This window comes from Natator depressus, chromosome 1, assembly GCF_965152275.1.
Source record: "Natator depressus isolate rNatDep1 chromosome 1, rNatDep2.hap1, whole genome shotgun sequence".
In the NCBI taxonomy this organism is placed as follows: Eukaryota; Metazoa; Chordata; order Testudines; family Cheloniidae; genus Natator; species Natator depressus.
Window position 1 is genome coordinate 265,558,305 of NC_134234.1, and position 27,666 is coordinate 265,585,970.

The window sequence follows — 27,666 nt, forward strand, 5'->3', positions numbered from 1 at the left end:
ATTTTCCCTTGTTAGGCAAATCCCACAAGTGGCCGGTTAATCCAGCTTTGTGGTGTGAATGGAAATGCAGATATCACCGGCTTATTTTCATGTTACAGTTAGACTGAGGCGCCCGGAATGTTTTGGTTCTTAATTTGGAATGTTCACCCAGAGTTACAGAAACCAGCCCCGTGTGCGCCTGATGCCGCTTGCCAAACTTGGTTAAGGAATTATCATTTAACTGATTTCCACCAAGATTAAAAAGAAATGTTCTATTTTACTGCCCCCTATAGAGCTGGAGACGGGAGAATTTTAGCAGGAATTTTTATTCACAAAATGAACATTTTAGGTTTTCTCCTCTCTTCAAAGAAAAGAGAACAATATAATGCTGTGGACAAAATCTTCTAACTTAGGTGTCTAAAGTTAGGTTTCTAATTCCACATTTAGACCGAAATGAAAATGGCCTTATTTCCAGAAGAGTTGAGCACTTACAAATTCCACTGAGGTCAATTGGAGCTCTGCGGGTGCTCAACACCTCCGGAAATCGGGCAATTTTTATTTAAGTGCCAAAATCTAACTTTAAGTACTTAAGTTTAAAATCTTTCGCCATGTTCTCCTTGTGCTGTTGGTGGGCAGAGACCTTCTTAAATGATTACCACCAACCATATCACGTATAGCTATCATTCGTTCTTGTTCAGGGCAACATGAATGGGATGGCAAGGAATTCAGCAGATAATGGAGAGGGCCATCAGCAAAGGCCTCAGGTCAATATAAATGTACCTTCTTGCCAGCCAATCATCTTCCAGGATTCTACAACATTCTCAAAACTTAGAGGTGGACGAGGTTTATTAGATCATCCACCCCATCTCCCTGTTAATGCAGGATTGTTCCATACCACCCATATACTAGTGCTTTGTCCAGTCTACTTTTAGAAGTCCAGAATAATTGGGCTTTCCCAGCTTCCCCAGATATAATAATTCCATTAAGATAATGTTGAAGTAAAAAGAAAACGGTACAGAGTTTAAGCATAGAAGTTTCTGGTTATCAGGGAATAAGGTATCAAGGGGTGTGAAATTCGGTTTAGGAACGGGTGGCGTAAAGAATACGTAATCTGCAATCTCCCAGATTGGGGGTAAAAGTTTAACCGGTCAAAGTACAGACATTGTGATATGGGGGTATGTTGTCCATATAATGACTATGTTCAGGTGTGGAGTATAATGAGTGGATACGATGATGGGGATGGATCTACCCTCATTTGGTGGGATTTAATGTTCAGTGAGTTTATGGTTCCAGTTCATATGGTCCAATGGAAAAAGTCTCTCAGTCCCTTTCCCATAGTTGATGCACGATGTCGTACCGGCTCACACCTCCTGCTACTGTCGGTGGCCGGTGATGTGTTCAATGTAGATGTCCCTGGACCATCGGATGGTGTCCGAGACCATGAGGCGCCGCATGAGCCGTGCGTAGCGTTGACCGATCCCACAGGTCCGCAGCACACGCTCGTTGCAGGGGTCCCAAGCGCCCAGGGCTCCGACGATCAGGGCATCCATCTGCACCTCGTAGCCCTTCGCTCTCAGGGTGTCGGCCAGAGGGGCGTATTTTTCCAGCTTAGGAGCTCGGGCTTCGCGGAAGGCCAGGGTCCTGTTCTCAAAGGAGACCGTGATGTCGATGAGGATGATCTTTTTCTGGGCCTCGTCGGTGACTACCATGTCAGGTCGCAACTGGCTGTCAGTACCGGGGATGGCGCAGTTCACGGCGACCTCCCCCAGGCGTGGTGTGATGGCTTTCACTAGGCGGTTCACAGCCTAACACATCTCACCGGCAGGAAGATTTTCTTGGTATTCATCCTAAATGTTCCACTTCTTTGTTTCAACTTTTTGCTTTTAGGCAGACCCCTGTAGATCACAGTACATCATTTCTTCCTTAATTTGTATGCCCATAAAATATTTGTAGACTACAGTTGCATTCTCCTGTTTAGTCATTGCTTCGTTCTTTTACTTTTTTTCATATAAAGGTCCTGAGTATTTTTGTTGCTTTTCTCTAGACTCCCCCCAGTTTGTCAATATTTTTCTTGTAACATGTAGATTAAAATATAATAATATCAACACATTTTTATGTATATAAACTTATATGTTTATATACACAAAAAGGGGCAGGTGTGCTAGGCTTCTTGGATGTGCCTTATTGAGCTAACCCTTCTTCAGGTGAGACAAACTGTGAGGTAGGGACAAATATTTTGAAGGTAGTTTAAATTCTTTAGCAATTGACAGTGTTTGGAAATCTTTTGTGATGTGGCATCATTCTCCCCAGTGGTGAGCCTGGGCAGTGATGCAATGGCAGGGCTTCCTTGTAAACATTTTTCCCCTTGAAGCAGACAGCGGATTAGCTGCTGGGTTGGTTGAGGATTAAAGGAGTGTGGGCTAGATTCACAAAGGAGCTTGGGCATTATGATGCTCAGGGTCATAAGACCTAACTTTTAGGTGCCTAGAAAATCACAGGAACAACACTGTGGTTTACAAAGCCTGAGTTAGGCACGTAGGCTCCCTATACAATAAATGGGGAGAGATAGGTGCCTTAGAATGTGATCCAGAAAAGCCAGAATACTTAGTAGGAAGCTGTCTAAACTAGCCAATGGGAGATGTCAACAACGGGTGTGTGCAAAGCCCTGTCCCTCTCTCTCAAAGGTAGGCACCTCCCCGCAGCTTGGACTTGTGCACCTATCTTTGCTAGCAATTCACAAACTGGGAACCCCTCTCCTGGAGTCAGGAGGCTTTTTATGGCATTTTCTTGGGAGAATGAGTTAGGCAGGTGCCTAACTACACACAAATGGCTAGAGGAGGAGGTGCTGCTGCTGCAGCCTGCTTTATAACTTTTGGCCCAGTGGTTAGAGAACTCACCTGGGATGTGGGTGATCCAGGTTCAATTTCCTTGTTTGTCTGATGAGGAGAAAGGATTGAAAAAGGGTTCTCCCACTTCTCAGGAGAGTGGTCAAACCATTGAGCTCTGGGATATTCTCATGGGGGCTCCCCAAATCAAATCCTGTAGAAGCTGTTCCACTGTAGATTAAATAACTAAAGAGTCATTGGACCAGAGAGAGACAGACTAACTCTGTAGCCTAGTGGTTAGGGCACCCACATGGGAGACCCAGGGTTCTGTCTCGCTGCTCGGCTCCAGTGACTCTGTTTATCCACAGGGAAATTGCGTCAGCAGGAGAGATTGAGGGAGTTCCACTTCAGACTATCCCATAGCTCAGTGATTAGAACACTCTTGAGACATGGGAGAACCCCATTTAAATCCTTTCTTTCCCTCAGGCAGAGGGGAGAGTTGAATATGGGTCTCCCCCACCCTGGGTGAATTCTCTAGCCACTTAGCCAAAAGTTTGAAAGTGGGTGGGTGGTGTCAGCAGCATCACCTTCTCCTCTGGCCGGATTTGGAATGTGACCTGAGCAGGTAGGCAGCATCTGAGCACGGCTACCAGCTTGGGCCACTCACACGAGACAGATGGGCGAATGCCGTTAGTGAATCCCTCTGGGGCTTAGGCGGGAGATAGGCACCTGGACACTTAGAGTGAGGCAGCAGTGCTAATGCTCAAAGGTAGAAACATAGGTGCCCCGTGAGGTTAGGCCCCTACAGAGTAGGGGTGGGACTTTTGTGAATCACAGTGGAGCCTAACCTGGGATTTAGGTGCCTGAGATTTAGGCACCTAAGTGTGGGGTTTAGGCACCTGAGTAACTTTGTGAATCCCACCCTATGTCCCTGAGCTGTTCCAGGAGTTCTCGCTGGATATTCTGGCAGTCTCGGTGACACTATTTTATGCATTAAAATAGAAATTGATGAGAGACCCCACAGTGGTATGTACTGCTAAAACTGCTTCAATTGGTCCACAGATATTTTGGGTCCAGTGTTCAACAGGCCTCCATACTGTGCTCACAGAAACTTGCAGGTACATCCATGTATGTGCATAAAACCCAAATCTGTGTTTGTGTGTGTTCGTATTTAATCATGTGCCTTACTACTCAATTTGTGTCTATGCATAGACCGAAAGACAAGCTGGCCTCAAGCCTTTATCAGATTTACTATTCTAATGCTAATGCTTTTTTCCCCACTTTGTCTATTTCAGCAGTTCCGGAAGGAATTTCAGAAAGTAGGGATGGCATCAGTAGCCTTATTTCCACCGTCCCAGTCCCAGACTCCAAGATTTCAGAGCGTTAGTTTTGGTAAAAAAATGTTTTGATTAAATAAACACCATACGTGAATTTTGTGTAATGCTTAACAACTGCGAGAAGGGGCTTGTTGTGCTCTAAGGGTGACATTCGCTGTATGTATACGCAAGAGGATAGGGTGACGGGTGCCAAAGGAGCACACACTCTAATTTCCTGAGTTTGACGGGTTTGAATCACAAGCTTTATGTTCCACTAAAACAGCTTTTTGGACTGAATTTTACATGGTGGTGTTTTAAAAGGTATCAGAATATAATTTTTTTCCCTTTCATCTTTTATAGACTACGACACTGATAATCAAAAGAAGACTCCTTTTACAATTGTGGACTGCAAGCCATTTCTTTACAGAGACATTGAATGTAGGGCCAAAGAAGAGGTATGCGTTTGTGTCAGTTTTAATTGCCAGAGCCTATGCTAAGTCTACGTATGTTATTAATTTAATGTACTTTACCTGTAACTGTCAAGTCCCACTGTTTAGGGGGAAAGGAACTCATTTCACCAAACAAAGCAATTAAAGTGGTGAAAAGTCTGCAAATAAATACTCTTCCACATCCCACCCCCTCCAAATTAGGAATAATGTGAGGGAAAATCAGTTTAGTACAGTGTGTTAAAATCTTTTGTGGTGGTAAATACTGCATTTTAAATTTCTTTTTGCTGATGATGGATGTGTATATGTAGTATTCCTGCAATAGTTTCTCAAAGAAAGTACATGCTTTCAAAAGAGTGGAAAAATCAGGCTGCCCCAGATATAGTCATCCAGTAGCATATTTCTAGAACGGTCAGCCTAAGAACTGAAGTATGGTTTCATGGGTAAGGCACAGAACTCAGGGTAGAGTGTTCTGAGTTGTAGTCCAGACATTGCCATGGGCTTTCTGTGTGACTTTGAGTAAGTCACATAATAGCTCTGTGCCTCAGTTTCCTCATCTGTAAATGGGGTTCATAATGTTTTATTTCCATACTGCTTTATTGTATGGCTAAATTTATTAATATTTGCAAAATGATCTGAAGTTCACTCATACAGGAGGAGACTATGGGAGTCCTGAGAATTGTTTTTTGTTTGTGAGTTTTGTTGAATGGTCTTTAAGCTTGTGTCCTAACTGTAAAAGTATTGTAGGTCACTGACCCATCAGGGCTGACCACAGCCTTTGGGCTGGTCTGAATTCAGAAATTGCATTGATTTAACTAAACTGGTTTCTAAATTTCTGGAACCAATCCAGAGAACAAATGCAAATTTGTTATACACTCTTGGACTTAACATTATTTCAGACCAGTTGGGTTTTATGTAAAATTTACTTTCTCAGTGTAAAATATTTTTGTCATAACTTCACAAAAGTAAAATTGATGGAACTCTGTGCCCCCTTCCCATTGTGCCCAGAAACTTTGCGTGCCTCAGACCCAGCAGAATAGAAAAAGAAACATTCTCCCTCAGGCCAGCGTTCCAAAGCCACCCCTCATCGTCAAGTTGTCTTGTTCAATTTTTTTGTAGGTCCCCCAGCTCCCTACTGATTTAGATCCCAATTCAGCAAGGAACTTAAGCATGTGCCTAACTTGAAACATGTGATTAGTCATAAGAACAACCATACTGGGTCAGACCAATGGTCGTTCTAGCCCAGGATCCTGTCTTCCGACTGTGGCCAAGGCCAGGTGCTTCAGAGGGAATGAACAGAACAGGTAATCATCAAGTGATCCATCCCCTGTCGCCCATTCCCAGCTTCTGGCAAATAGCGGCTAGGGACACTTTAGTTTAGATCATGTTTTTGCATGTCTCAGGGCATGTCTATACTTCCCCGCAGTTTGGACTAAGGGAGTGCAAATGGCAGTACGCACCAAAGTGCTGTGCTGTAACTCCCCTGTGTGGACACTGCAGGTGCAAACTTCCTGCATTAGTGTGAACTCGGGACCTATAAGTTTGTATTTGCACAGTCCACACAGGGGAATTGAGTTACAGTGCAGCACGTTGTTGCACACTGCTATTCACATCCCTTTAGTTAGACCTGTGTGGCAGTGTAGTCATGCCCTCAGTGAAGTCAATGGGCGTACTTATGTGCTTAAGTATCTTGTTGAATCGGGGCTTTTGTGGTGTCCTGGGTGCCAGCGGTCTGCCCAGCATAGAATTATAGTTCAAGCTGTTATAACTCCCAGCAACAGCTGATGCTTTAGTTGCTTCTCAGCTAGACTTTATAACCTTTTCTGGCTGTTGTTCTTAAGAATATGAGGGCTTCAAAAGATTAAAAAAATCCAAACCCAAAAGCCGACCCTAAATAACTAACAGAGAAAACAAAGAAACACACACAACTCTTGTGTTTTACTGTGTGTTAGCTATATAACTTTCTAATCAAAGATCAAAAGACTTGTTAGGAGTACATGCTACATAATGTATGTACTGTAGTGCATAATCTTGCACTGGTGAAATGATCAGTTCTTCATCTCTAATTTCTATGTTTCTAATAATAAATAAATTAAATAACTTAAAAAATTTATGAAAACTTATTCTTTTAGTGACGTTTATGCAATGTACTTTAAAGATGAATTCACATAGCATCTTAAGTTAAATATCTAATACGACTATATGTGTATGAATATTCATAGACACTCTGTTCTTCTGAATTGTTTCAGCAAATGGAAAGAGTACTTATATATTCAGGGCCATTACTATGTACAAGCTAAGGGCCAGATTCTACCACCCTTACTCACACTGAGTATCTTACTCTAACTGTATTGTAGTTCCATTAAGACCAATGGGACTACTTGCAGACTAAGGCCACAGGCCTGCAGACTTACACATGTGCTAGACTTTACCACCTTGAGTGGTTCCATTGGAATCAATGGAGCTGCTCATTAGTAAAGTTAAACACATGCATAAATCTTTACAGGACTTGGTAATAAATGGAATATGGGTGACAGAATAGGGCCCTGAGTTATTATTTATACAGTGCCGTAGATGTATGGTATTTTACAGAAAGGTAAGTCCCTACCTAAGAGCTCATAGTGTCATTAATAAACACATTTATCTGAAAATCTATAAATGCAGGATAAAATAGCTCAACAGAATTTGAAGGTCCATGAAAAGAGCACATTTTCATCAAGAGCAAAGTCTCGAGACTCTGTGAAAAAGATGGACTCAGTCATTGAAAGAGAGACCCGGGCTACAATAGATAAAGGGTATATTACTTCTGGTCCCAACTGGGCTCTTACTTTTGCAAAATGTGAGTAAGTTCTTTTAGCTTTACATTTTGTTATACACATGTCAGAGTTGCTTACCTTGGCATAGATTTTCATCTATCATACACCTAAAATCTGTCATTTAGGACCAGATTCTGTAACTGGATCCCTGTCACTGGACCCCTGCACCTGCATAGAACCCCACTGATTTCAGTGGAGCTCCATATAGGCAAAGGGATTCGGTTGCAGGATCTGACTGTTGGGCACGCAGGTCAGTTTTCAGGATTCTGGACAAGGATTTAGAATTGCATCCAAATTTTGAAGAGAGTGCAAATTTGGCATCCCCATCTCACCACCACCACCACAGTCTGTAACTAATACAGTGGTGCCCAAACTTTTCCTGTCATGGCCCTCCTTACCAGTAATGGAATCGTTTGTGTCCCCCCTTCCATTACTGCACAGCCATGGCTTCCTCAGCAGAGAGCTTGGGCTGAAGGCAGAGCTGAGGGCAGAACTGGGGATGGGGGAGGAGCTGCGCTAAAGGCGGAGCTGGCCTGGGGACAGAGAAGGAATGAGGGAAGGGCTGGATTGGGGGCAGAGCAGGGGGCAGAGTGGAGCTGTGGCTGGGTTGGAGCTGGGCTGGGGGCAGAGTGGGGCTGGGTGGCACTCCCTCCCCATCCCCTTTGGAAGCTGACCTGAGCCCCAACATGTCCCCCCCTCCAATATTCCCCTGAGCCCTTTGGGGGGGCACACCCCACAGTTTGGGGGCCACTGTACTAAGAATTAGTCTGCTGCAAAACGTTGTTCCTTTATGTGATGTGCTGTTTTCAAAATTAGAGCATTGGGAAGTCTAGTCAATTAATTCTTTGAAACTAATCCCAGTAAGGCTTCTTATAATGTCATTTTTTGCTTATCAAACTAAATAAGATATAAACATGTATTGTAATTCTTTGAATGCAAATGTAATTTATGGGATCTTGTACCATGGAATTTGGAAGAATAATAGTAACATCATCAGATTAATTTTAACAACATTTAAATTCTCTTAAAAGGTTGCCAAAGTGACAAACAGTCTTTAACAGATTATATCAAGGAACAGAAGGAGTTGTTTCTGCTGCAGGTACCCTAAAATGTTGTTGTTCTTATGGTTGGTGCTTTCTGGAAAATGTAGTTATAAAAGCACACTACGTGAAATAAAAATAGTGCAAGTAACTAGATTAGAATATTTCTGTTTATCTCTAAGTCTGAATTTTTGTGATGGTAAGAGGCGCCTTGACCTGAGGTTCCACACTAGTGTGCATGTCTAACCCTGCAAACACAGTAAGATTACTCAATGTCATCTAAGTCACTGGAACTACTCATGTGAGTAAAACTAACTCACATATTTAAGTATATAAAGGACTTGGCCCTGAATTTGGTAAAAAAGTTGAGTAAGGCTCACATTCATCATAATAAAAGTGTTTGGATGGGTTGCTTCTTTTCTACAATTACCAATTCAATGACAAGTCAGACCTTACTTGGAAGTTTTGCCAAACTGATATCACTGGAGACAGAAATTCTCAGTATAGAAGAGCAGCTACATCACAAACTACAGTGCAGGTTTTTCCATACCATTAACTTTTAACTGATGTTCAGGCTGCATGCCTCCAGCAGCACTGCAGCTCTGCCCCCTGGGCTGGGGACCAGCACAGGGTCATTTTGCCAGCTCTGTACTGCACAAGGAACTCCCTTACACTGAGGATAGCCCCTGGGGAAAGCTCTGCTACCTCTAAGGTCTCGTTCTGTTGCCAAAATTGCATGAAGGGGCCTTAGGACAATGGAGAATCAGGCTTGGTATATGTAGTGAAAAATATAACTATCGGATTCTTGATTTTGTATTTCTTGACACTGTGTTTAAACGTGTACATTTAGCATTGAAATAAGGTAATATATTTTGGACATTAATTCATGCTGTATTTCCTTGTCTGAATTAGGGCAGCTATTCCTATCTCTCTGAGCATGTCTTGCTGAGTTTACTTTGCTCCCTGAAATAATGAAATACAGATACAAAATACATTTGGACAGCATTTTGTACATAACATTTCCCCACTCTCTTGTTTTCCTAGTACGCAGTAAAAGTAAAAGAACAAACTATAAAGAAGCTGGAGAAATTAGCAATGCAAGCCGAGAAAGAGGCCAGTTCTGCCGAAGCAAAGCTGGAAGAGGATACAATTGCATTTGAGGAATTTCTGAAAGAAAATGACCGAAGTTCTGCAGATGCACTTAACATGTTAGAATTGCTATTACAGTTAATGTTTGTTTCAATTTTTGATCTCCAGAAAACCGTACATCTATGTCTCTGTAATATTTCCATGTTACTTTTTAGTGCAGCCCAAGAAACAAAATCCAAAATGGAAATGGTTGCAGATGTAAAGTCTGCTATTAATGAACTCTTCGCTATTAAAAGGTGAGACTTTTATGTTATAAATGTACTTCTCTTTTTATGGTAACAGTGGTGCAGATTCTCCTCTTCTGAAGAACACTCAAGGGGGAGCAAATCTTTGAGGTTCACCCACTGCCACATTGAGCTGTTCTGTAGGTGCACAGTTTGGGCCTGTCCCCCACACCTGTTGATCCCCATAAAGTGAGTTAAGGGCAGCAGAGAGTTTCATAGACCTAACTGTTTTACAGCAGTACAGAGTATGATACTGTATCTTCATTTTAACAGATCAAACTCCTTTAAACGGATAACCAACGATACTAGTGGGGACAAGTGGGGAGCTGGGAAACTGTACCTTCAGGCCTGTAGGTTTGCAAAGAGGCAGTAGGCAGTGCCAGGATTTGACCTGGTCAGGTCTGTGAGGAGTGATGGTGTTCACTGCCACCCCAATGTCAGGTGCTATTTTGCTAGATTGGATTTCTCTGTGTGTGTGTTTGGTGTGTTTTTTTAAATATTTTCTTTGTGTGAACTGTGTATTCAGTAGAGTATGTGTGTGTGTGTGTGTGTGTGCGTGCATGTATGTATAAGGATAATATTAGGGATTCTCTCGGCTTGGGACATGCACAAGTTAAGAGGGTGGGGACAGAGTGTTGCTAGCAAAGCTGTTAAGCTGGTAAAAAGGACAGTCTGCCCTGGATCTAGTTTGTGAATGTTTTCTGCTTACTATGTAAACTTTAGGTTTTAGTGTGAAAATTGTCTGAAGCAAAAATTGAGAATGGGTTCATAGTTCTTTTTAACAATGGCTCAGCAGAGTTGAGATCTGTACACAGAATAATGTATTGGAATTTAGTTACTGTTAAATAACCCATCATTAACATAATACCATTCACTTTTGTGGAGTTAAAGTAGGAATTAATTTGTCTCTCAGTGCTTCATTTTAAGTCAGTCAAAATATCAGTCATTTTGTATAGCTGATGATAAAAGCTGGAAGATGAAACCACGTGTCAAAATACTTAAGTATAATTTAGTTTTATAGAGTTCTTCATTTCACACTCTAACGCTTTTTGAGAGAACTTTACAAGAAGACAGGCACCTGAGGATTCCACTCCCTAGGAAGCTGAACCTTCATAGGATGATAAAGGGGAAAGTGAGAAATCCATTCTCATGTTAAAAATGACTCCTGTTTACCGAGTAAAGGCCCAAGTGGTCCTTGTTTGTCCTTTCACTACTCACTTGGGTACAGACTCCCAGGGATCTCAGTCAAGCTACTTCCACAGTGAGGTACTTTTAGCCAGACCCCTCTTTGGTTGTGTGGTCCCCACGCCAGGATGAATAGCATGTTACTTCCTCCCTGTAAACAGCCGGCAGTAACACCAAGCATGCATAACAAAAATTTAAAAAAAACCACCAGGAAATCTCATTCATTGATATAGACAAATTTATGTTTCTGATGTGAGGGGAAAGAGGAAAAATGTTTGTATTGTACCCAGCACAGTGGGTCCCTGACCTGTAGATGCTACTGTAATACAAGTGTAACCCTTCTGCCCATCAGAGTTGGCAGCAACAAGGGCCAGGTTCAGTATCTAGGGGTTCCATTCCAATAACACAATGCAAAACTGGCTTGAGCCCCCACCCAGTGACCTGGGACAAATATATACCACCCCCGCTGGGCGCCTCTAAGAGGCAATACTGCCCCTCTCGCAAGCACAGAGTCTGAGTGTAGCAAAAGTCTTTTAATAACAGAGAAACTGGGGATCCCACAGCAGCCAAAGTGACCATTTGGGCAGCTATGGGCTCATGCTAGGCGGGGTGGGTGTGCCTATGCAAATGAGATCAGCCCCTGAAGTTCTTTTCCACAACTTGCCACAACTCACCACCAGATGTCAGGGTGGAGCTCATCCTGACTGCTTACACAAGTATAATGACAATCACAAAGTTCTGGTAGTCTCAGCTATACTAGAGATTCTCCAGGATGCTTGGTTGGAGTTGTACAACTAAGCACCATAGAAACATGAGTACTGGCCATAGAGGCATTCTGTGGGGAGGCACATTGGCTTCTCCATTTGGTTATCATCAGATGCCAAGATTAATCAGAACGACAGGTTAGACAAACCAATGGCTGGCCTTTCTAGGCACGCTCAGAAAAGCAGGTTTTTGAATTGGTTCCCCTGTATGAAAACCACAGCGCTGTTGTTGAGGAAAAGGCTATTCTTATAGCTCCAGAAATCTTTCTGTTCAAGATAAATTTCTCTTTCCACAATTCCTTGGTCATAGTTCTTCCATCATTTTGTTCTAACCTTTAGCGCTCCTTTGGAAAGTTGTGCCATAAATGGGCATTTCTAGTGCTCTAAAGATATATCTGAAGCATATATGGAGTACACATGCCACTTGTACCCTGTTCATCTCATTCTATCCAAAATCCCAAGGCCTTCAGAGAAGGCCGGATTAAGGCATAAAATAACTAAGCTACAGTTTAGGGCCTCACAGTATGAGGGGCCTCTAAAAAAGAAAAAACTGACTCCATTTCAAATTTTATCAACATTGGTTGATAAATAAAGGAGATATGGGAAAAGAAGATTCTTTCTAAATATAGTCATTTTTGTTCAAATATGACAAAAATACACACATCTGGCTACACAAATACCTTTACCCTACCATTATGCTTCACAAATTGTTCATTATTGACAGGCAGGAGGCCAGGGCTTAGAAAAAAAAGATAACTGCACTTGTAAAATTAGTAGTTCTGCAAGTAAGTCTCCCATCAGCCTCCTAAGGCAGTGGTTTGTTGGTCAGCTGCTACTGGTAAAATTCTGACCGTGCCTTCATAACTTTTTAAAATAAATAAATAATCTAACTGCCGATAAAATTGGGGAAAATATGAGGTCGGAGATGGCAGTGTCGTGAAGCAATCCTGCCAAGCTCATACTCCTATGGGACTCGTCCTCGGAATGATGTCTTGTATAGCATCCCCTTTGGCTGGTAATAGCCAGAAGGCCACCGTCTTTTGTTTACGGTCCAGCACACTTAGTCATAGAGTGCCTTCGCTCCTGTTTTTCTTCATTTTCTTAAGTGTTAGTGTGTTCTTTCTTCTTTTGATCTGTACATACGTACAATTGTATATTTTCGCATGCACGCCACTTTCTGCTTCACGCGCTATCCATGCTTCACATGATTGAGTTTGCAGGTGATCATCTTATGGATTTGGGTCTAGTGGATCTTGAGGAGGATACATTTGTGTTGGCTTCCCTCTGTCAGTTTCGGGAACCTTCACAGTAAATATCAGAGAGTGCTGACAAAAGGATAAATAGAGGGTTTTGAGAGAAGTGAAGGAAGATATACATATATATCAAAATATTCTGAGTACTTGGTGAGCAAGCTATTTCAAACTATGTGCATTTATGATTAATAGGCTATTAAAGCCTATAATATTCATTATATTTACTTGAATATGGGCTAGTTTTTCTCACTTTCTCAGTGCCTGTCTAGAGATTACCTGTCTTTTTTCTGGTAAATTCTTTCTCTCTTTCACGCATATAGCTTGTTGTGACTCTGTGTGTCCGAGATGTTTACTCGAGATTAATTAGTGGTCCTGGGGGAGACAGAGGATAGAGAAGCAAACATGAATAGAGATGTCTGCCTAGAAAATTCTGCAAGAAAAGCTATCTGCCCTAAGCATTCTGTGCATCGAAAGTGACAAACTCCATAGCTTATCATTTGCTCTCCAAAAATCACAGACGAAAATGTTTTAAATTTCAGTGTTAAAATGATTGTGATGTGCAGACATACTGCAGGCTGTACTGCTTCCATTAGGTAAGCTGGTCTGTGTAACTGTAACTGCTTTTGTGTTGATGTAGATATAAAGTTTTCATATCTACTAATTAAGAGATCATAGTCGAAAATATGTTAATTTGAAACTATTTTATAATGCAAACAGGCATATTGCAAGATGCGTTTTAGTTAATTATTATTCTATTTTTACAACTTTGCCTTTGTATATATGCAAGTATAAAGATTTTGTGTTTATGTATTCAATGTCCTCTCTGTGAAAATAATAAATTATTATTTTTTTTATGGTATGGGGCTTCTTACACTTGACATAGCTTAGGGCCTCAGAATGTCATAATCTGGCCCTGTCTTCAGATCTCAAAGTTGCTACAGGCAACATGTTAAAATCCTGCACCAGTTGGCATGCTAGGCATCTGGGAAGCTATTCACAGAAGTCCCTAGTGGCATTGGTGGAAAAGTATCTGCACCTCATCTGAGGAAGATTTGCAAAGTAAGTTTCCATTCCTTTGCAGAGGCATCTTTCAGTAAGAAGTTGCTACTGGGCTGGTTCCCACCTAATTCCTTGCTTTATATGAGAGTAACTTCCTTTCCTGCCTATTATTCTACTATAATAATAATAATTAAGACACTATTTATCTTCCTACACTTCTGTGATTCAATTCTTGCTACTTCCCATTATTGATGAATTAGGAGAGAAGCTTTGCAAGAGAATGAGAAATTTCTTATCCTGATAGGTTTCAGAGTAGCAGCTGTGTTAGTCTGTATCTGCAAAAAGAACAGGAGTACTTGTGGCACCTTAGAGACTAACAATTTTATATGAGCATAAGCTTTCGTGGGCTACAGCCCACTTCATCAGATGCATAGAATGGAACATATAGTAAGAAGATACATATACATACTGTGACAAAGTTCCTGCTCTACCTTGGTGGGTCTTGCACTTATTGGCGGATTTGCTTGCCTTGGAGCTTCACGGCAGCCCTCAGCTTGGCCGTTTTTCTGAACCCACAGTCCCGGTCGACTCCTCCTGTGTCTGACCAGGAGTTGGGAGGATTTGGGGGGAACGCAGGCCCGCCCTCTACTCCGGGTTCCAGCCCAGGGCCCTGTGGAATGCAGCTGTCTAGAGTGCCTCCTGGAACAGCTGTGCAACAGCTACAACTCCCTGGGCTACTTCCCCATGGCCTCCTCCCAACACCTTCTTTATCCTCACAATAAGACCTTCCTCCTGGTGTCTGATAATGCTTGTACACCTCAGTCCTCCAACAGTCTGCGTTCTCACTCTCAGCTCCTAGTGCCTCTTGCGCCGAGCTCCTCACACGCACACCACAAACTGAAGTGAGCTCCTTTTTAAAACCCAGGTGCCCTGATTAGCTTGCCTTAATTGATTCTAGCAGCTTCTTGATTGGCTGCAGGTGTTCTAATCAGCCTGTCTTAATTGTCTCCAGAAGGTTCCTGATTGTTCTGGAACCTTCCCTGTTACCTTACCCAGGGAAAAGGAACCTGCTTAGCCTGGGGCTAATATATCTGCCTTCTGTTACTCTCCTATAGCCATCTGGCCCAACCCTTTCACAATATAGAGAGCATGAAAAGGTGGAAGTTGCCATACCAACTCTAAGAGGCTAATTAGTTAAGACGAGTTATTAGCAACAGGAGAAAAAAACATTTGTAGTGATAATCAAGATGGCCCATTTCAGACAGTTGACAAGAAGGTGTGAGGATACTTAACATGGGGAAATAGATTCAATTTACGTAATGACCCAGCCACTCCCAGTCTCTATTCAAGCCCAAGTTAATGGTATCTAGTTTGCAAATTAATTCTAGTTCAGCAGTTTCTCATTGGAGTCTGGTTTTGAAGCTTTTCTGTTGCAAAATTGCCACCTTTAAGTCTGTTACTGAGTGACCAGAGAGGTTGAAGGGTTCTCCTACTGTTTTTTTGAATGTTATGATTCCTGATGTCAGATTTGTGTCCATTTATTCTTTTTGCGTAGAGACTGTCTGGTTTGTGATATATGCCATCATGTGCCGGCAATACCCCTCTGCCATGTACATTGGCCAAACTGAACAGATCCCTTTCTGCAATACTCCTTCCTAGGCAGTCATTTCCCATTTTGTATGTGTGCAACTGATTGTTCCTTCCTAAATAGAGTACTTTGCATTTGTCCTTATTGAATTTCATCCAGTTTACTTCAGACCATTTCTCCAATTTGTCCAGATCATTTTGAATTTTAATCCTATCCTCCATCCTTGCAACCCCTCCCAGCTTGGTATCGTCCTCAGACTTTACAAGTGTACTCTGTATGCCATTATGTAAATCATTGACAAAGATATTGAATAGAACTGGACCCAAAACTGATCCCTGCAGGACCCTACTTGTTATGCCCTTCCAGTATGATTCTGAACCACTGATAACTACTCTCTGGGACAGTTTTCCAACCAGTTTTGCACCCATCTTATAGTAGCTCCATCTAGGTTGCATTTTCCTAGTTTGTTTAGGAAACTTGCATGATAAGGTCATGCAAGATAGTATCAAAAGCTTTACTAAAGTCAAGATATACCACCTCTACCGCTTCCCCCCTTTCCATAAGGCTTGTTATCCTGTCAAAGAAAGCTATCGGGTTGGTTTGACATGATTTGTTTTTGACAAATCCATGCTGACTGTTACTTATCACCTTATTATCTTTTAGATGTTTGCAAATTGATTATTTATTTGTTCCATTATCTTTCCAGGTACAGAAGTTAAGCTGACTGGTCTGTAATTCCCCAGGTTGTCTGTATTTCCCTTTTTATAGGTTGGCACTAGATTTGCCCTTTTTCCAGTCTTCTGGAATCTCTCCTTTCTTCCATGACTTTTCAAAGATAATTGCTAATGGCTCAGATATCTGCTCTGTCAGCTCCTTGAGTATTCTAGGAGTCACTTCATCAGTCCCTGGTGACTTGAAGACCTCTAATTTGTCCAAGTAATTTTTAACTTGTTTTCTCCCTATTTTAGCCTCCTCTGAGCCTACCTCATTTTCATTGGCATTCACTACGTTAGATGTCCAATCTCCACCAACCTTCTTGGTGAAAACCGAAACAAATAAGTTATTAAGCACCTCTGCCATTTCCACATTTTCTGATATTATTTTTTCCCCCTCATTGAGTAACGGACCTACCCTGTCCTTTGTCTTCCTCTTGCTTCCCATATATTTGTAAAATGTTTTCTTGTTACCCTTTATGTCTCTAGCTAGTTTGATCTTGTTTTGTGCCTTGGCCTTTCTAATTTTGTCCCTGCGTACTTGTGTTATTTGTTTATATTCATCCTTTGTCATTTGACCTAGTTTCCACTTTTGTAGGACTCTTTTTTGATTTTTAGATCATTGAAGGTCTCCTGGTTAAGCCAGGGCAATCTCTTGCCATACTTCCTATCTTTCCTACACAGTGAGATAGTTTGCTCTTGTGCCCTTAATAATGTCTCTTTAAAAAGCTGCCAACTATTGTTTTTCCCCTTAGACTTGCTTCTCATGGGATCTTACCTACCAACTCCCTGAGTTTGCTAAAGTCTGCCTTCTTGGAATCCATTGTCTTTATTTTGCTGTTCTCCCTCCTATCATTGCTTAGAATCATGAACTCTTATCATTTCATGATCACTTTCACCCAAGCTGCCTTCCACTTTCAAATTCTCAACCAATTCCTCCCTATTTGTCAATATCAAATCTAGAACATCCTCTCCCCTGATAGCTGTCTTCACCTTCTGAAATAAAAAATTGTCTCCAATATATTCCAAGAATTTATTGGATAATCTGTGCCCTGCTGTGTTATTTTCCCAACAGATGTCTGAGTAGTTGAAGTCCCCCATCACCACCAAGTCCTGTGCTTTGGATGATTTTGTTAGTTGTTTTTAAAAAGCCACATCCATCTCTTCTTCCTGGTTACGTGGTCTGTAGTAGATCCCTACTATGACATCACCCTAGTTTTTACCCCTTTCATAATTTTATTGGGGTTAATTAATATATCAGGTAGTTCTCTAAATACTAATAAATCAGTTGCTGGAGTGTTTCTTTTGCTTTGGAAGAACTGTTCTGATGGCTTGGTGGCCTGAGCTGAAGGGTGGTGCTTAGTCCTGCAGTATCCAGCAACAAGACTGGACCACTCCAAATTCCTTGGAGTTGGGGGACATTAACCCATTAGGGATAAATGAGGAGAGAGATGGCTAGCAGAAAGAAAATGATCAGGTAAGAAATTTCTCATTCACTTTCCTTAGAGATCAGCAGAAAGAACTTGTGTTTAGTGTTTCATTGAAAGGCTGTCATCTTAACAGTTCAACACACCTTTTTCGTTCTGCACCATAGTATCTATAATAAGTTTGAGCCCATATGCTGAGGAGGAACTTTGAAGTCACCTCCTGACCCAGATGTGAGGGTTTCTCAGTAACCCACATTTTGAAAAATGCCAGTCTAATATGTGACTAAGATAATGTCATTTTAAGTTGATATAATTTAAACTTTAAATTTTTTTTGTATATCTGCTTGTATATTAACTGTATACTGTAACATATTTTTGTAGTGAAATTGCAAATGCCGAATTTCTTCTCATGGAGAGTTTATATTATGAAGATTTTTTGATGAAACTTTCTCCTAAAGAATGGCAAGAAGAACAGAGAACAAAAAAGTTGAAAGCAAGAATAGACAAACAGAGAGAAAGAGAGAGCATGCAGAGAGAAATGATTACGTGTACTTTCACTCCACACCAAGAAAAAGAAAGTGTACGCAAAGAGAAGATAATTTCTTCAGTTTCACGCCAACCACGCCACTGTTCTATTTTTTTAAAGCCAAGTATGTGTCTGAAAATATAAAGTACAATCTATATAAATGTGGTTAAGGCTGAAAATTTAAACACACACAAGTCAGAACTTTAAAAAATGAAGTAATCAGATGCTGATTTCATTTCAGTGTTGCCAACTCTCATTATTTTACCACAAGTCTCACAATTTCGGTGGGGTTTTTTTCATAAAACCCCAGCTTCTGGAATCCACAGATTGTATGAGAGCTCAGCTTTCAGTTTTTTAAAAAGTAAGTTTCTAGCCCTTTTGGTTACAGAGAAAAGCTTGAAAAAAATGAAGCAAGTACACCTTTACGACTCAGAAACCAGAAGACAAATGAAGAGAACCCCAAATTTATTACTTTTTTTTTTAAAAAGTCATGATTTTAAAGCCACTCTCATGATTTTGGGGTCTTGACTCATGGTTTTTTTAACACGTAGGTTTGGAATTCGGGGTAAATAATGTGGCTCACATAAGCCCCCGTTAGTGGGTTGTGTCTTTTGAAGCTTGATGTTTAGTCTAGCAATGTTTATTTTTTTCTAGATTCCTCACTTAGGCGTTGTTTTTATTAAAAGTTTAATTAAAGGTGTATTTTTAAATTGATTTAGTTGAAGCAGTGCAAACCTCTGTGTGGATACTCAAATTAATTTAAACCTGTCTTGCATTGATTTAGCTTAATCTGGTAAGGAATCCGCTAAATCAGGTTTAAATCCATATAAGACGTGTCTACAGAGGAGTTTGCAGTTAAGCTAAATCAAATTAAAAACTGATTTTAGCTTAACTAGCGCAAGTTTCTTGTGCAGACAAGACCTTACTGTTAAAGGCCTGTTCCCATATTACCATTTGTTTTTCCCTGTTGCAGTTGGAAGAGCTTTCTTGGTTTAGCTGTACCTCAGATAAAAAGTTCCTTTACGTTATTCTTTATTTAGATCCCATTATATTTTCCACTTGCTTTTACAGTAAATCAGAGCAGTAACTTTGTTGTTGTTGTCAGTCAAGACACATTTCTTTTAGGAAAGCTCTTCAGTTATAGTTCTCTTTATATTTTTAGATAGACTCTATGTATCAAATACAGACAGGCGCTTCAGTTCCGTTGAGAAAAGTGCTGGATACAATAGGAAAACATCAGCTGTGAGTGAGAGTTGTCACCAGAGAACAGCAGTGCATGGTAACAAAGGTATGAGGTCTATGCCTCATAGGGTGGGGAAGGTATTCCTGTTCACTGATGGTAAAATTCACACAGTCATGGAGGGTTCGTTCCCCTTGGTAGGATTGTCTCTGTGAGGAGCAGGGGCAGAGGGTGCATAGATGAAGCAGCCGGAGACATGAGTGCACACTACAAAATTAAGCTGACTTAAGTGAGGTTGAAATACAGCCATCGCAGTAATTACTGTGGTGGTTCCTGTCCACACTATGCCCCCTCTGTCAGTGGTGTGCATCTTCACCAGGAGTACTTCCACCAACGTAACTGTGTGGGGCACTGACAGCTGGATCCCCCACCCCTGCCCCGGTGGGGGAGGGGGAGAAGCTGTGAGCCTCAAGTGGGGCTGACAGCTCAGACTGTCAGCCCCAGGGCGTGTGGGGGTGGCTCCAGCTTTGAGCCCTGCGTGGGGCTGACAGCCAAAACAGGCAAAGTAACAGTGTCTACACAGACACTGTCACCCTGACTACCTCCACCTGACGGCGATGCTGCTTGCAAAGGTGGAGTTATGAGGTCAGTGTAGCGGGCAATTTACATGGGTGGGATCAATGTCTACCTTACATCTTACGACTGCTTTATATTTGTATTGATCTAATATATATTTACAAAGAAACTGTATGATAGTTATAGACGAACTGGTAAAATACACCTCCTTAACATATGGAGACCATTTCTGGTAACATTCCAAGGAGCAAGATGAGAATATACCCCTTAATGTGTAAGTTCATGTTCCTATAGATGAATAATAATATAATTTGGATACGTATTTACTTTCAAATTTATCCTTTTATTGCTTCACATTTTGAAGAAAATGAACGCAGGTCTTCTAGAAAGCTCACAAAAGCAGATTTGAATGAAGAAGTGAAAATGTTAAGTGAGTGCAAATCCATCTTGACTGATAAAAAAAAGACATCATCAAGGTAATAGTATGAGACAAACTTTGCTTTCTCCATTCTCAGTTTGCTTTCTCCATCTTCCTGTGTACAATAAGAAGAAAATATATCAACTAAGAGAGCAAATGAAAATAAGAAATGCAATTATATACCACAGTAAGGAAGTTTATCAATAATTCTCCCACCTCTATAGTGGTAGTGATTTGGTAGTGGTACCAATTGCCAAAGCCAGCTAGAAGGATCCACATTTATGTGTTCCTCCGCCCCCAGGTCAGCCTCTGTTCTGAGCATTGACATCTGGTAGATAGAAGGATTTAACAATCATTGGTGCTAGCAACTTTAAATCAACAACTTAGTGTTAAGGTGACTTGAGGATGAAGGCCCAAGAGTTTGTTGTGATTATTCACACCAGGAGAAGTATGATGACTGAATGAAAATTTTGTCATTGAACATCTGGAGCCAGACCAGTATCAGGTGAAGGTGCCTGCGATGGGACAGCTAAATTAACTGTCTTGTGGCTGAAGGCTCACAGTTAGGCTTGGCTGTGGAGCTCCCACAGGAGGTGCAGCACCGGTTACAGAGCAGTGGAGTAGAAAGACAAGAGGACTGGGAGAAACAAGGGAGCAGAGTAGGAGGGAATTGAGAACTGTAATTTAGCATCGTATAGTTAACCGTCCTTTTTCATCCTCTTTTAGTTAATGTTGTTTTTCTTTGCAGATAGACGTGTCTGTGTTGCCCATCCATTCTGCCATATTTCTGCCCTTGATTATGTGCTGGAACCTGCTGAAGGCTGTCACAATTTAAAAAATAGATATATCCAAGGCAGCGTGTGAGCTATTGAGCTATATTGAGCTCACAATGATTGCTTGGTTTGTCTACACAGTCATTAATACCTGTATATAACACACAACTTTGTGAAGCACTTATAAAGCAGCTATTATTGAAAAGGGCAGAAAATATTCTTGTAGGTTCAATAGAGTCCTGGAGAATCTATAAGTACAGGATAGTGCATTGAAAGAGTTCCTTTGCAGGAATGGGTGTGAGAGTTGCTTTATAAAATCAAATTTAATCCTGTTGGTTAAAGCGTCAATTCCTCCCTTCTCTCCACTGTATGCATATGTGGAGAAGACTGAGGCCTAAGTCTTCAAAGAGCTGAAAACATCTTTTGCAATGATGGGAGTTCCCTTTCCACACACTGAAATCAGAAAGCTCTTGTAGGATTGGGATTTTAGGCTTAGAAACCAGGAACTGACTCCTTTTCTCCTTCCCTTTTATATCAGGTGGGAAAGCGAAAGTGATTGTGCAATTCATGAAGATTCCTTGAAAGACCTGGACACTGATATGGTAATTAAACTAGGCTTCTCGATTGAACATGTGTCCTCTGGAAAACGAGATTTTTTTTTCTTTTAATGACTTGATTTTTCTTATGCAAAAATTGCAGAAATTCTGGGCCAGATTGTGTACTTGGTTGCACATGTTCAACCCATTGGCCAGGTTCTCAGCTCTGCTCCAGCAGCGTTGCATCACTACAACAGCTCAAATCAGCCACAGACCTTTCTTAATCAGCTCCTTAAGATTCCCCCCCGTACATGATATTAACATTTTTCTGTTCTTTTAAATTTTAGAAAGAATTATTTGCAGCAAAACTGAAGTTACCTAACATACGTGTAGCTCTTCTTCCAGTAAATGCTATGTATCTTTCTTTCCTCTATCTTAGGTGCCAGAAATATATTTCACAGACCCAAAACAGTTACTTCAGATCTTCACGGAGCTAGAGGAACAAAATCTTGCATTGATCCAAAATAACCAAGACTTAGATGAAACTATGGATGAAATTGAGCAGATGGCAAAAACTATAAAGGCAAAACTGTAAGTTATTGAACTAGAGAGAGCAATATGTAGTTCGGAAGCTAGTTGGTACCTCTTCGCTGCTGGATATTTAAATTACCTGACCTATTCCTTGAACAGCAAAGCAGAGACATTTTCAACATAGTCATGCTTTAAGTATGGCTCATAAGGTATTTTGAAGGAGCACAATTTCTGAATAAGGTAGATACATAACAGAAAATGCCAGTTTTACTGCACAAGCTTGGCATTTTTGGGTTGCAGATAGGTAGACTGGGGAGACAAATATGCTCCATGTTGTGTATGTCCCATTTGTAATTAATAAGGACCATATAGTCCCTGGCCCTAGTGTGACAGAGTGGAGGAGAAGGCACTGGGATTATTACCGTGACATTCATTTAACCATAAATTCCTTTATGAAATACAAAGGCCAAATGGTATTTATACAATTGCTCTAAACATGCCTAAAAAGCCTAACTAATAAGCAGTATACTACGTCCAAGCTCTAACAGAACACTTACAAGTGTTTGATCAAGATACTTACAAATGGACTATACCCAAGGCTGCTTAGACACATATTGGTCAGCTCCAACATGGTCAGGCAGGGATTAGCAATTAACCCTTTCAGAGTTTATTTTTTGTACACCTCCTTTAACAAACAAGTGATGTCATTGCCAATTCTCAGACTTTAGCTAAGGCCAGATGAAGCAGTTTCTTATGTAACCAATTATTTAATGCACCTGGTACCCAGTTAACCATGTTTTATTTCTATTACTTCATCCCAAACCTTAAATAAGATAACACAGGTATTTTGAAGTTTTGCTACAAGTTTAACACAACAACTCTTCTTTTTTCATGATCTCATTCTTTTTGGTCACATGCTTTGGGCCTATTGTGCATGCTAATATCCCAACTCAATTTAAAACCATAGTTCACTCAGATCTAGTGAGGGCCTATATTCCTACAGAATGGCACAAGGAGGCTCTTTTCCTCCTCCTCCTCCCGCCCCCATTCAAGTGCCTCTGGGGATACACCACAACCTACAGGGGGAGCAGAAGGAGACAGGGCTGCCCCAATCGCTTTTGCAATCAAGATCCACTTTGGACAGTGTGGTGGTTATGGCACTTTTGCTAAATTTCAGCGTGGGTAATTAAATTTACTTTACTTACATTTCCATTTTGAGCTGGATAAGAGATTCTTCTTCACTTCCTGCCCCACAGGGTTGTGTAATGTGTCCGAGTGCTGTTAAATAGCTTTTGTGTTCCAACCCCCAGCAAGGCGAAGTGACCCCAATATATTATTTTGTATGCACTTTGGGAGTAAAGCTACGTTATGAGCTGCAGATATTACTTCACAGATGCCTTATGGCCTTTTGTCTAATAATATCCTTTCACAAATGCACAGCTTATTTGTGTTTTATTTTTTAATTAATTTCAAAGTTTTTAAAATCAATTTTTTGTTCATTTTCTCTATTTAATTGCCTAACTTCTATAGTGCATGATGCTTATTTATTATAGTATCAATTGATAATGACAAAAAGAAAAGGAGTACTTGTGGCACCTTAGAGACTAACAAATTTATTTGAGCATAAGCTTTCGTGAGCTAGAGCTCACTTCAAGTGAGCTGTAGCTCACAAAGGCTTATGCGTGAGCTGTAGCTCACGAAAGCTTATGCTCAAATAAATTTGTTAGTCTCTAAGGTGCCACAAGTACTCCTTTTCTTTTTGCGGATACAGACTAACATGGCTGCTACTCTGAAACTTGATAATGACAGTCACTGTAGTGAAGTTTAAATAATGCCAAGATTTGTTCTAGCTGCCTAGAATGCTTTTGAAATTGTTACCTTATATGAAAAAAAAATTCCTGTCATTTTCTTTCCCCCTCTAAGCGATAAACTGATTTACTGTTTAGACTTTGAAGCTCTGAAGTCTTCCTTTGCCTAAAATAGCCAGTTTCTAAGATTTTAGCAGTTGTCTAAAAAGAACATTTTAAACTTCTGAGTGATGCTTACTGCACAACCAAATGAATCCACGGAATATATGACTATGACACAGATCTCTTTTTCCCCACAGAAATGAAAAATTAAGTGTTGTTATAGGACATAAAGAAATTCTTAAAGTTTCCTGCATCAGTGAAGAGGAAAAACTCACAGATCTGGCACTGAGAGCTAAAATGTTTTCTTTTGGAGAGTTTAATCCAGAAATCCAGGTAATTCTTCTGTAAAACATGTTTTATATCAAGAGAACAAATTTTACAATTACAGCTTTAAAAAAAATCTTATTCTTATCATAGAGGAAAAAGCTGCTGGAATGGGGATTTTCTTATGCCTTGAAATAAATAGTAGTGTAAAGTATTCCATGTGTTTCCTCCCCTCTCTCCTAATCTGTTCCTGTTCAGATAACAGCATCAGTTGTGCAGTGTCTAATACTTTATTATTATTATTATTATTACTTCATTTACCATCTGCAGCTATTCAAGTTGCTGATGTAGAAGTCAGTAAATTCTTCTTTCTAGCTATGGTACAGTAAATCTGACTAGGTAACGTTGTGCGGGGGGAAAGGGATAATATGAGATTATATTTTTTTCCCTTAGACTATGTATTTCAAGTGTTTGAGCACAAAGATAGATAAATGTAACATACATGTTATGCAAGTGTGCAATTACTTCATATAAATGTGAGCGAGCCATAGTCCCTGGGCCTGGGGTCTGAGTCTGCAAGAAAAATATCACACAGGCTGTGCTAGAGGAAGATACGCAGAGATCAAGAAGATTCAGTAACAGTAACATAAACCTTTGCTTTATTCTGTGTGCAAACCTGAATTGTGATACCTGGCTTCCAAAATCCATTCTGTTCACAGCCTTATTTTCAGGACTTGAACATATTTAAATAAATGTGTGTTTGGATAATAATAATAATGCAAGTTCACTGACAAAAAACTTAGTTAACACAGAGTTAAAGAGGTCTGGTGATATATCGTACTCTTCCAGAAAGTTGAATTCAACAAGCAAAATTCAAACTTCTGAAAACCAGTAAATGAAGTGTTAAATTACAGGCCCATGTGACCTTAACTCTGCCTCCCTGAAGCTGGTAATAGACGCTAGGAATTAACTACCTGCACTCCTGCTGCATTCCCTGTGTTAGCTGTATTGAATGGTGGAGAGATTAGCCGGAGCAGCTTGGAAGAGCTGTGATTGTGATAAACTGAAATCTGGAGGGTATGCCGCTGGGAGGGTGATCCCTTCTACCTGGCCCGCATGTGTGTGATCAAAGAAAAAGGGTGCATCTGTACATTTGAGAGATCCAATATGCCTCATTTCAGCACTGTGTTGTGTAGGTTGTGTCACTAGTGGGACACAGGGATCTTCTTGCCATGGGGCTTGTCAGTAGTTAGGGTGGTTTGATGATGGGTAAGTGAAAGTACAGTGTTGGCATCATGTGCATAAGGGTTTCCACATAAGCCAGCCCCTGCTCCAGCCTGCATCTGCTCCTGCCTCAGCCGACCACCCAGCAACTCTGACAAAGAGCATGAGATATCACCAGGAAATCTTCACTCTGTGTGTTCACAAAGTTTTGTCAGTGAATTTCCTAGGTTTTTTATTAACAGAAAGGAAGGAAGGAAGGAAGGAAGGAAGATTTGTTGTAGGAGTTAGTGGGGATTTAGGCAGTTGTAGTTCTTGCGTAGCTTTGCAGTTGATACGCTGTTGCGGTTTGGTAATAACAAAAAGAGCTAGCCATTACATAGTAGTTTTTAATCAGTAGATCTCAAAGAACTTTGTATCATTCTCCCCATTTTACAGCTAGGAAACTGAGGAACAGAAAGGTGAAGTGACTGGCCCAGGGTCACCCAGCTGGTGGATTGTAGCTGTCCCTAACCCCACTGCCTTCCCTCACCTGAGGCCCCCTATCCCCAAAATCCTCTCCTTTCCCTTGCTGCAACTCCGGACACCTCTCCCTGCCACTCTTCCACCCCGCAATATTACTTCCCTCCTAGCAAGCATTCTCATGTTTCATTACATTGTCCCAAAATAACACACACTGTAATAAATGAAGGGGGGGTAGCCCCCCTTTAAGAACAGCCAGCCAGCCAGTTAGTTGTAAAATCCCTCTTGGCATCTGTTCTCTGGTTGCTTTACCTGTAAAGGGTTAACAAGCCTACAGATAAAAGAAAAGGAATGGGCACCTGACGGAAAGAGACAATGGGAGGGCTTGAACTTTTAAATTTGGGAAAGAAACTTTCCCTTTGTCTGTTCTCTCTGGGCTGGAGGAACAGAGCAGCAATGCTGTAAGCAGCTTAAGCCAGGTATGATCATAAATCATCAGATCATGTCTAGAACTACTTATCTGAACTCCAGATGTGTAAGTAGATCATAATGTTTAGCTAGACGCGATCAGGTTTATTTCTTATCTTGGCTTGTGGATCTCCTTTGTGCTAACCCCAGATGCTTTTGTTCAGTATTGTCATTAATGATCTGGAGGATGGTGTGGATTGCACCCTCAGCAAGTTTGCAGATGACACTAAGCTGGGAGGAGAGGTAGATATGCTGGAGGGTAGGGATAGGATACAGAGGGCCCTAGACAAATTAGAGGATTGGGCCAAAAGAAATCTGATGAGGTTCAACAAGGACAAGTGCAGAGTCCTGCACTTAGGAAGAAAGAATCCCATGCACGGCTACAGACTAGGGACTGAGTGGCTAGGCAGCAGTTCTGCAGAAAAGGACCTAAGGGTTACAGTGGACGAGAAGCTGGATATGAGTCAACAGTGTGCCCTTGTTGCCAAGAAGGCTAACGGCATTTTGGGCTGTATAAGTAGGAGCATTGCCAGCAGATCGAGGGACGTGATCATTCCCCTCTACATGGCATTGGTGAGGCCTCATCTGGAGTACTGTGTCCAGTTTTGGGCCCCACACTACATGAAGGATGTGGAAAAATTGGAAGGAGTCCAGTGGAGGGCAACAAAAATGATTAGGGGGCTGGAGCCAGGGCCGTCCTTACCCATACGCAAAGTATGCAGTTGAGTAGGGCACCTGGTACCCTACACAGCTGCATGCTGCTTCAGCCCCTGCTCCGCCCCAGCCCCGCCTCTTCCCACCCCTGCTCTGCCCCAGCTCCGCCTCCACTCCCCTGAGGACTGCAGCAGGGCCAGGCCTGCACTCACCGGCGGTGAGAAGTGCAGACTGGCCCCAGCTATGCCACTGGTGAGTGCTGGGGGGGGTTCCCCCCTGTCCCCCAAGCCAGCCCCCCCCCACTGGAGGCCTACCCCCACCCCCTGCGGGGGGGCTGTGTAGGACCCCAGAATAGCTAGGGACGGCCCTGGCTGGACCACATGACTTATGAGGAGAGGCTGAGGGAACTGGGATTATTTAGTC

General features: G+C 41.4%; 1 protein-coding gene across 1 annotated transcript in view; it reads left to right on the top strand.

Moving 5' to 3' along the window:
• The first annotated feature begins 1,253 nt into the window (after positions 1 to 1,253).
• The window catches only part of CCDC38 (coiled-coil domain containing 38), a 38,558-nt gene continuing 12,145 nt past the window's right edge, over positions 1,254 to 27,666 (top strand). The window contains exons 1-14 of the mRNA XM_074941872.1: positions 1,254 to 1,817; positions 3,867 to 3,922; positions 4,100 to 4,196; positions 4,481 to 4,575; positions 7,231 to 7,405; positions 8,414 to 8,481; positions 9,467 to 9,630; positions 9,727 to 9,807; positions 18,106 to 18,374; positions 19,413 to 19,538; positions 20,371 to 20,482; positions 21,736 to 21,799; positions 22,173 to 22,324; positions 24,372 to 24,507. Coding sequence (XP_074797973.1) covers positions 4,130 to 4,196; positions 4,481 to 4,575; positions 7,231 to 7,405; positions 8,414 to 8,481; positions 9,467 to 9,630; positions 9,727 to 9,807; positions 18,106 to 18,374; positions 19,413 to 19,538; positions 20,371 to 20,482; positions 21,736 to 21,799; positions 22,173 to 22,324; positions 24,372 to 24,507 — 1,509 coding nt within the window. The 5' untranslated portion in view covers positions 1,254 to 1,817; positions 3,867 to 3,922; positions 4,100 to 4,129. The remainder of the gene's footprint in view (positions 1,818 to 3,866; positions 3,923 to 4,099; positions 4,197 to 4,480; positions 4,576 to 7,230; positions 7,406 to 8,413; positions 8,482 to 9,466; positions 9,631 to 9,726; positions 9,808 to 18,105; positions 18,375 to 19,412; positions 19,539 to 20,370; positions 20,483 to 21,735; positions 21,800 to 22,172; positions 22,325 to 24,371; positions 24,508 to 27,666) is intronic.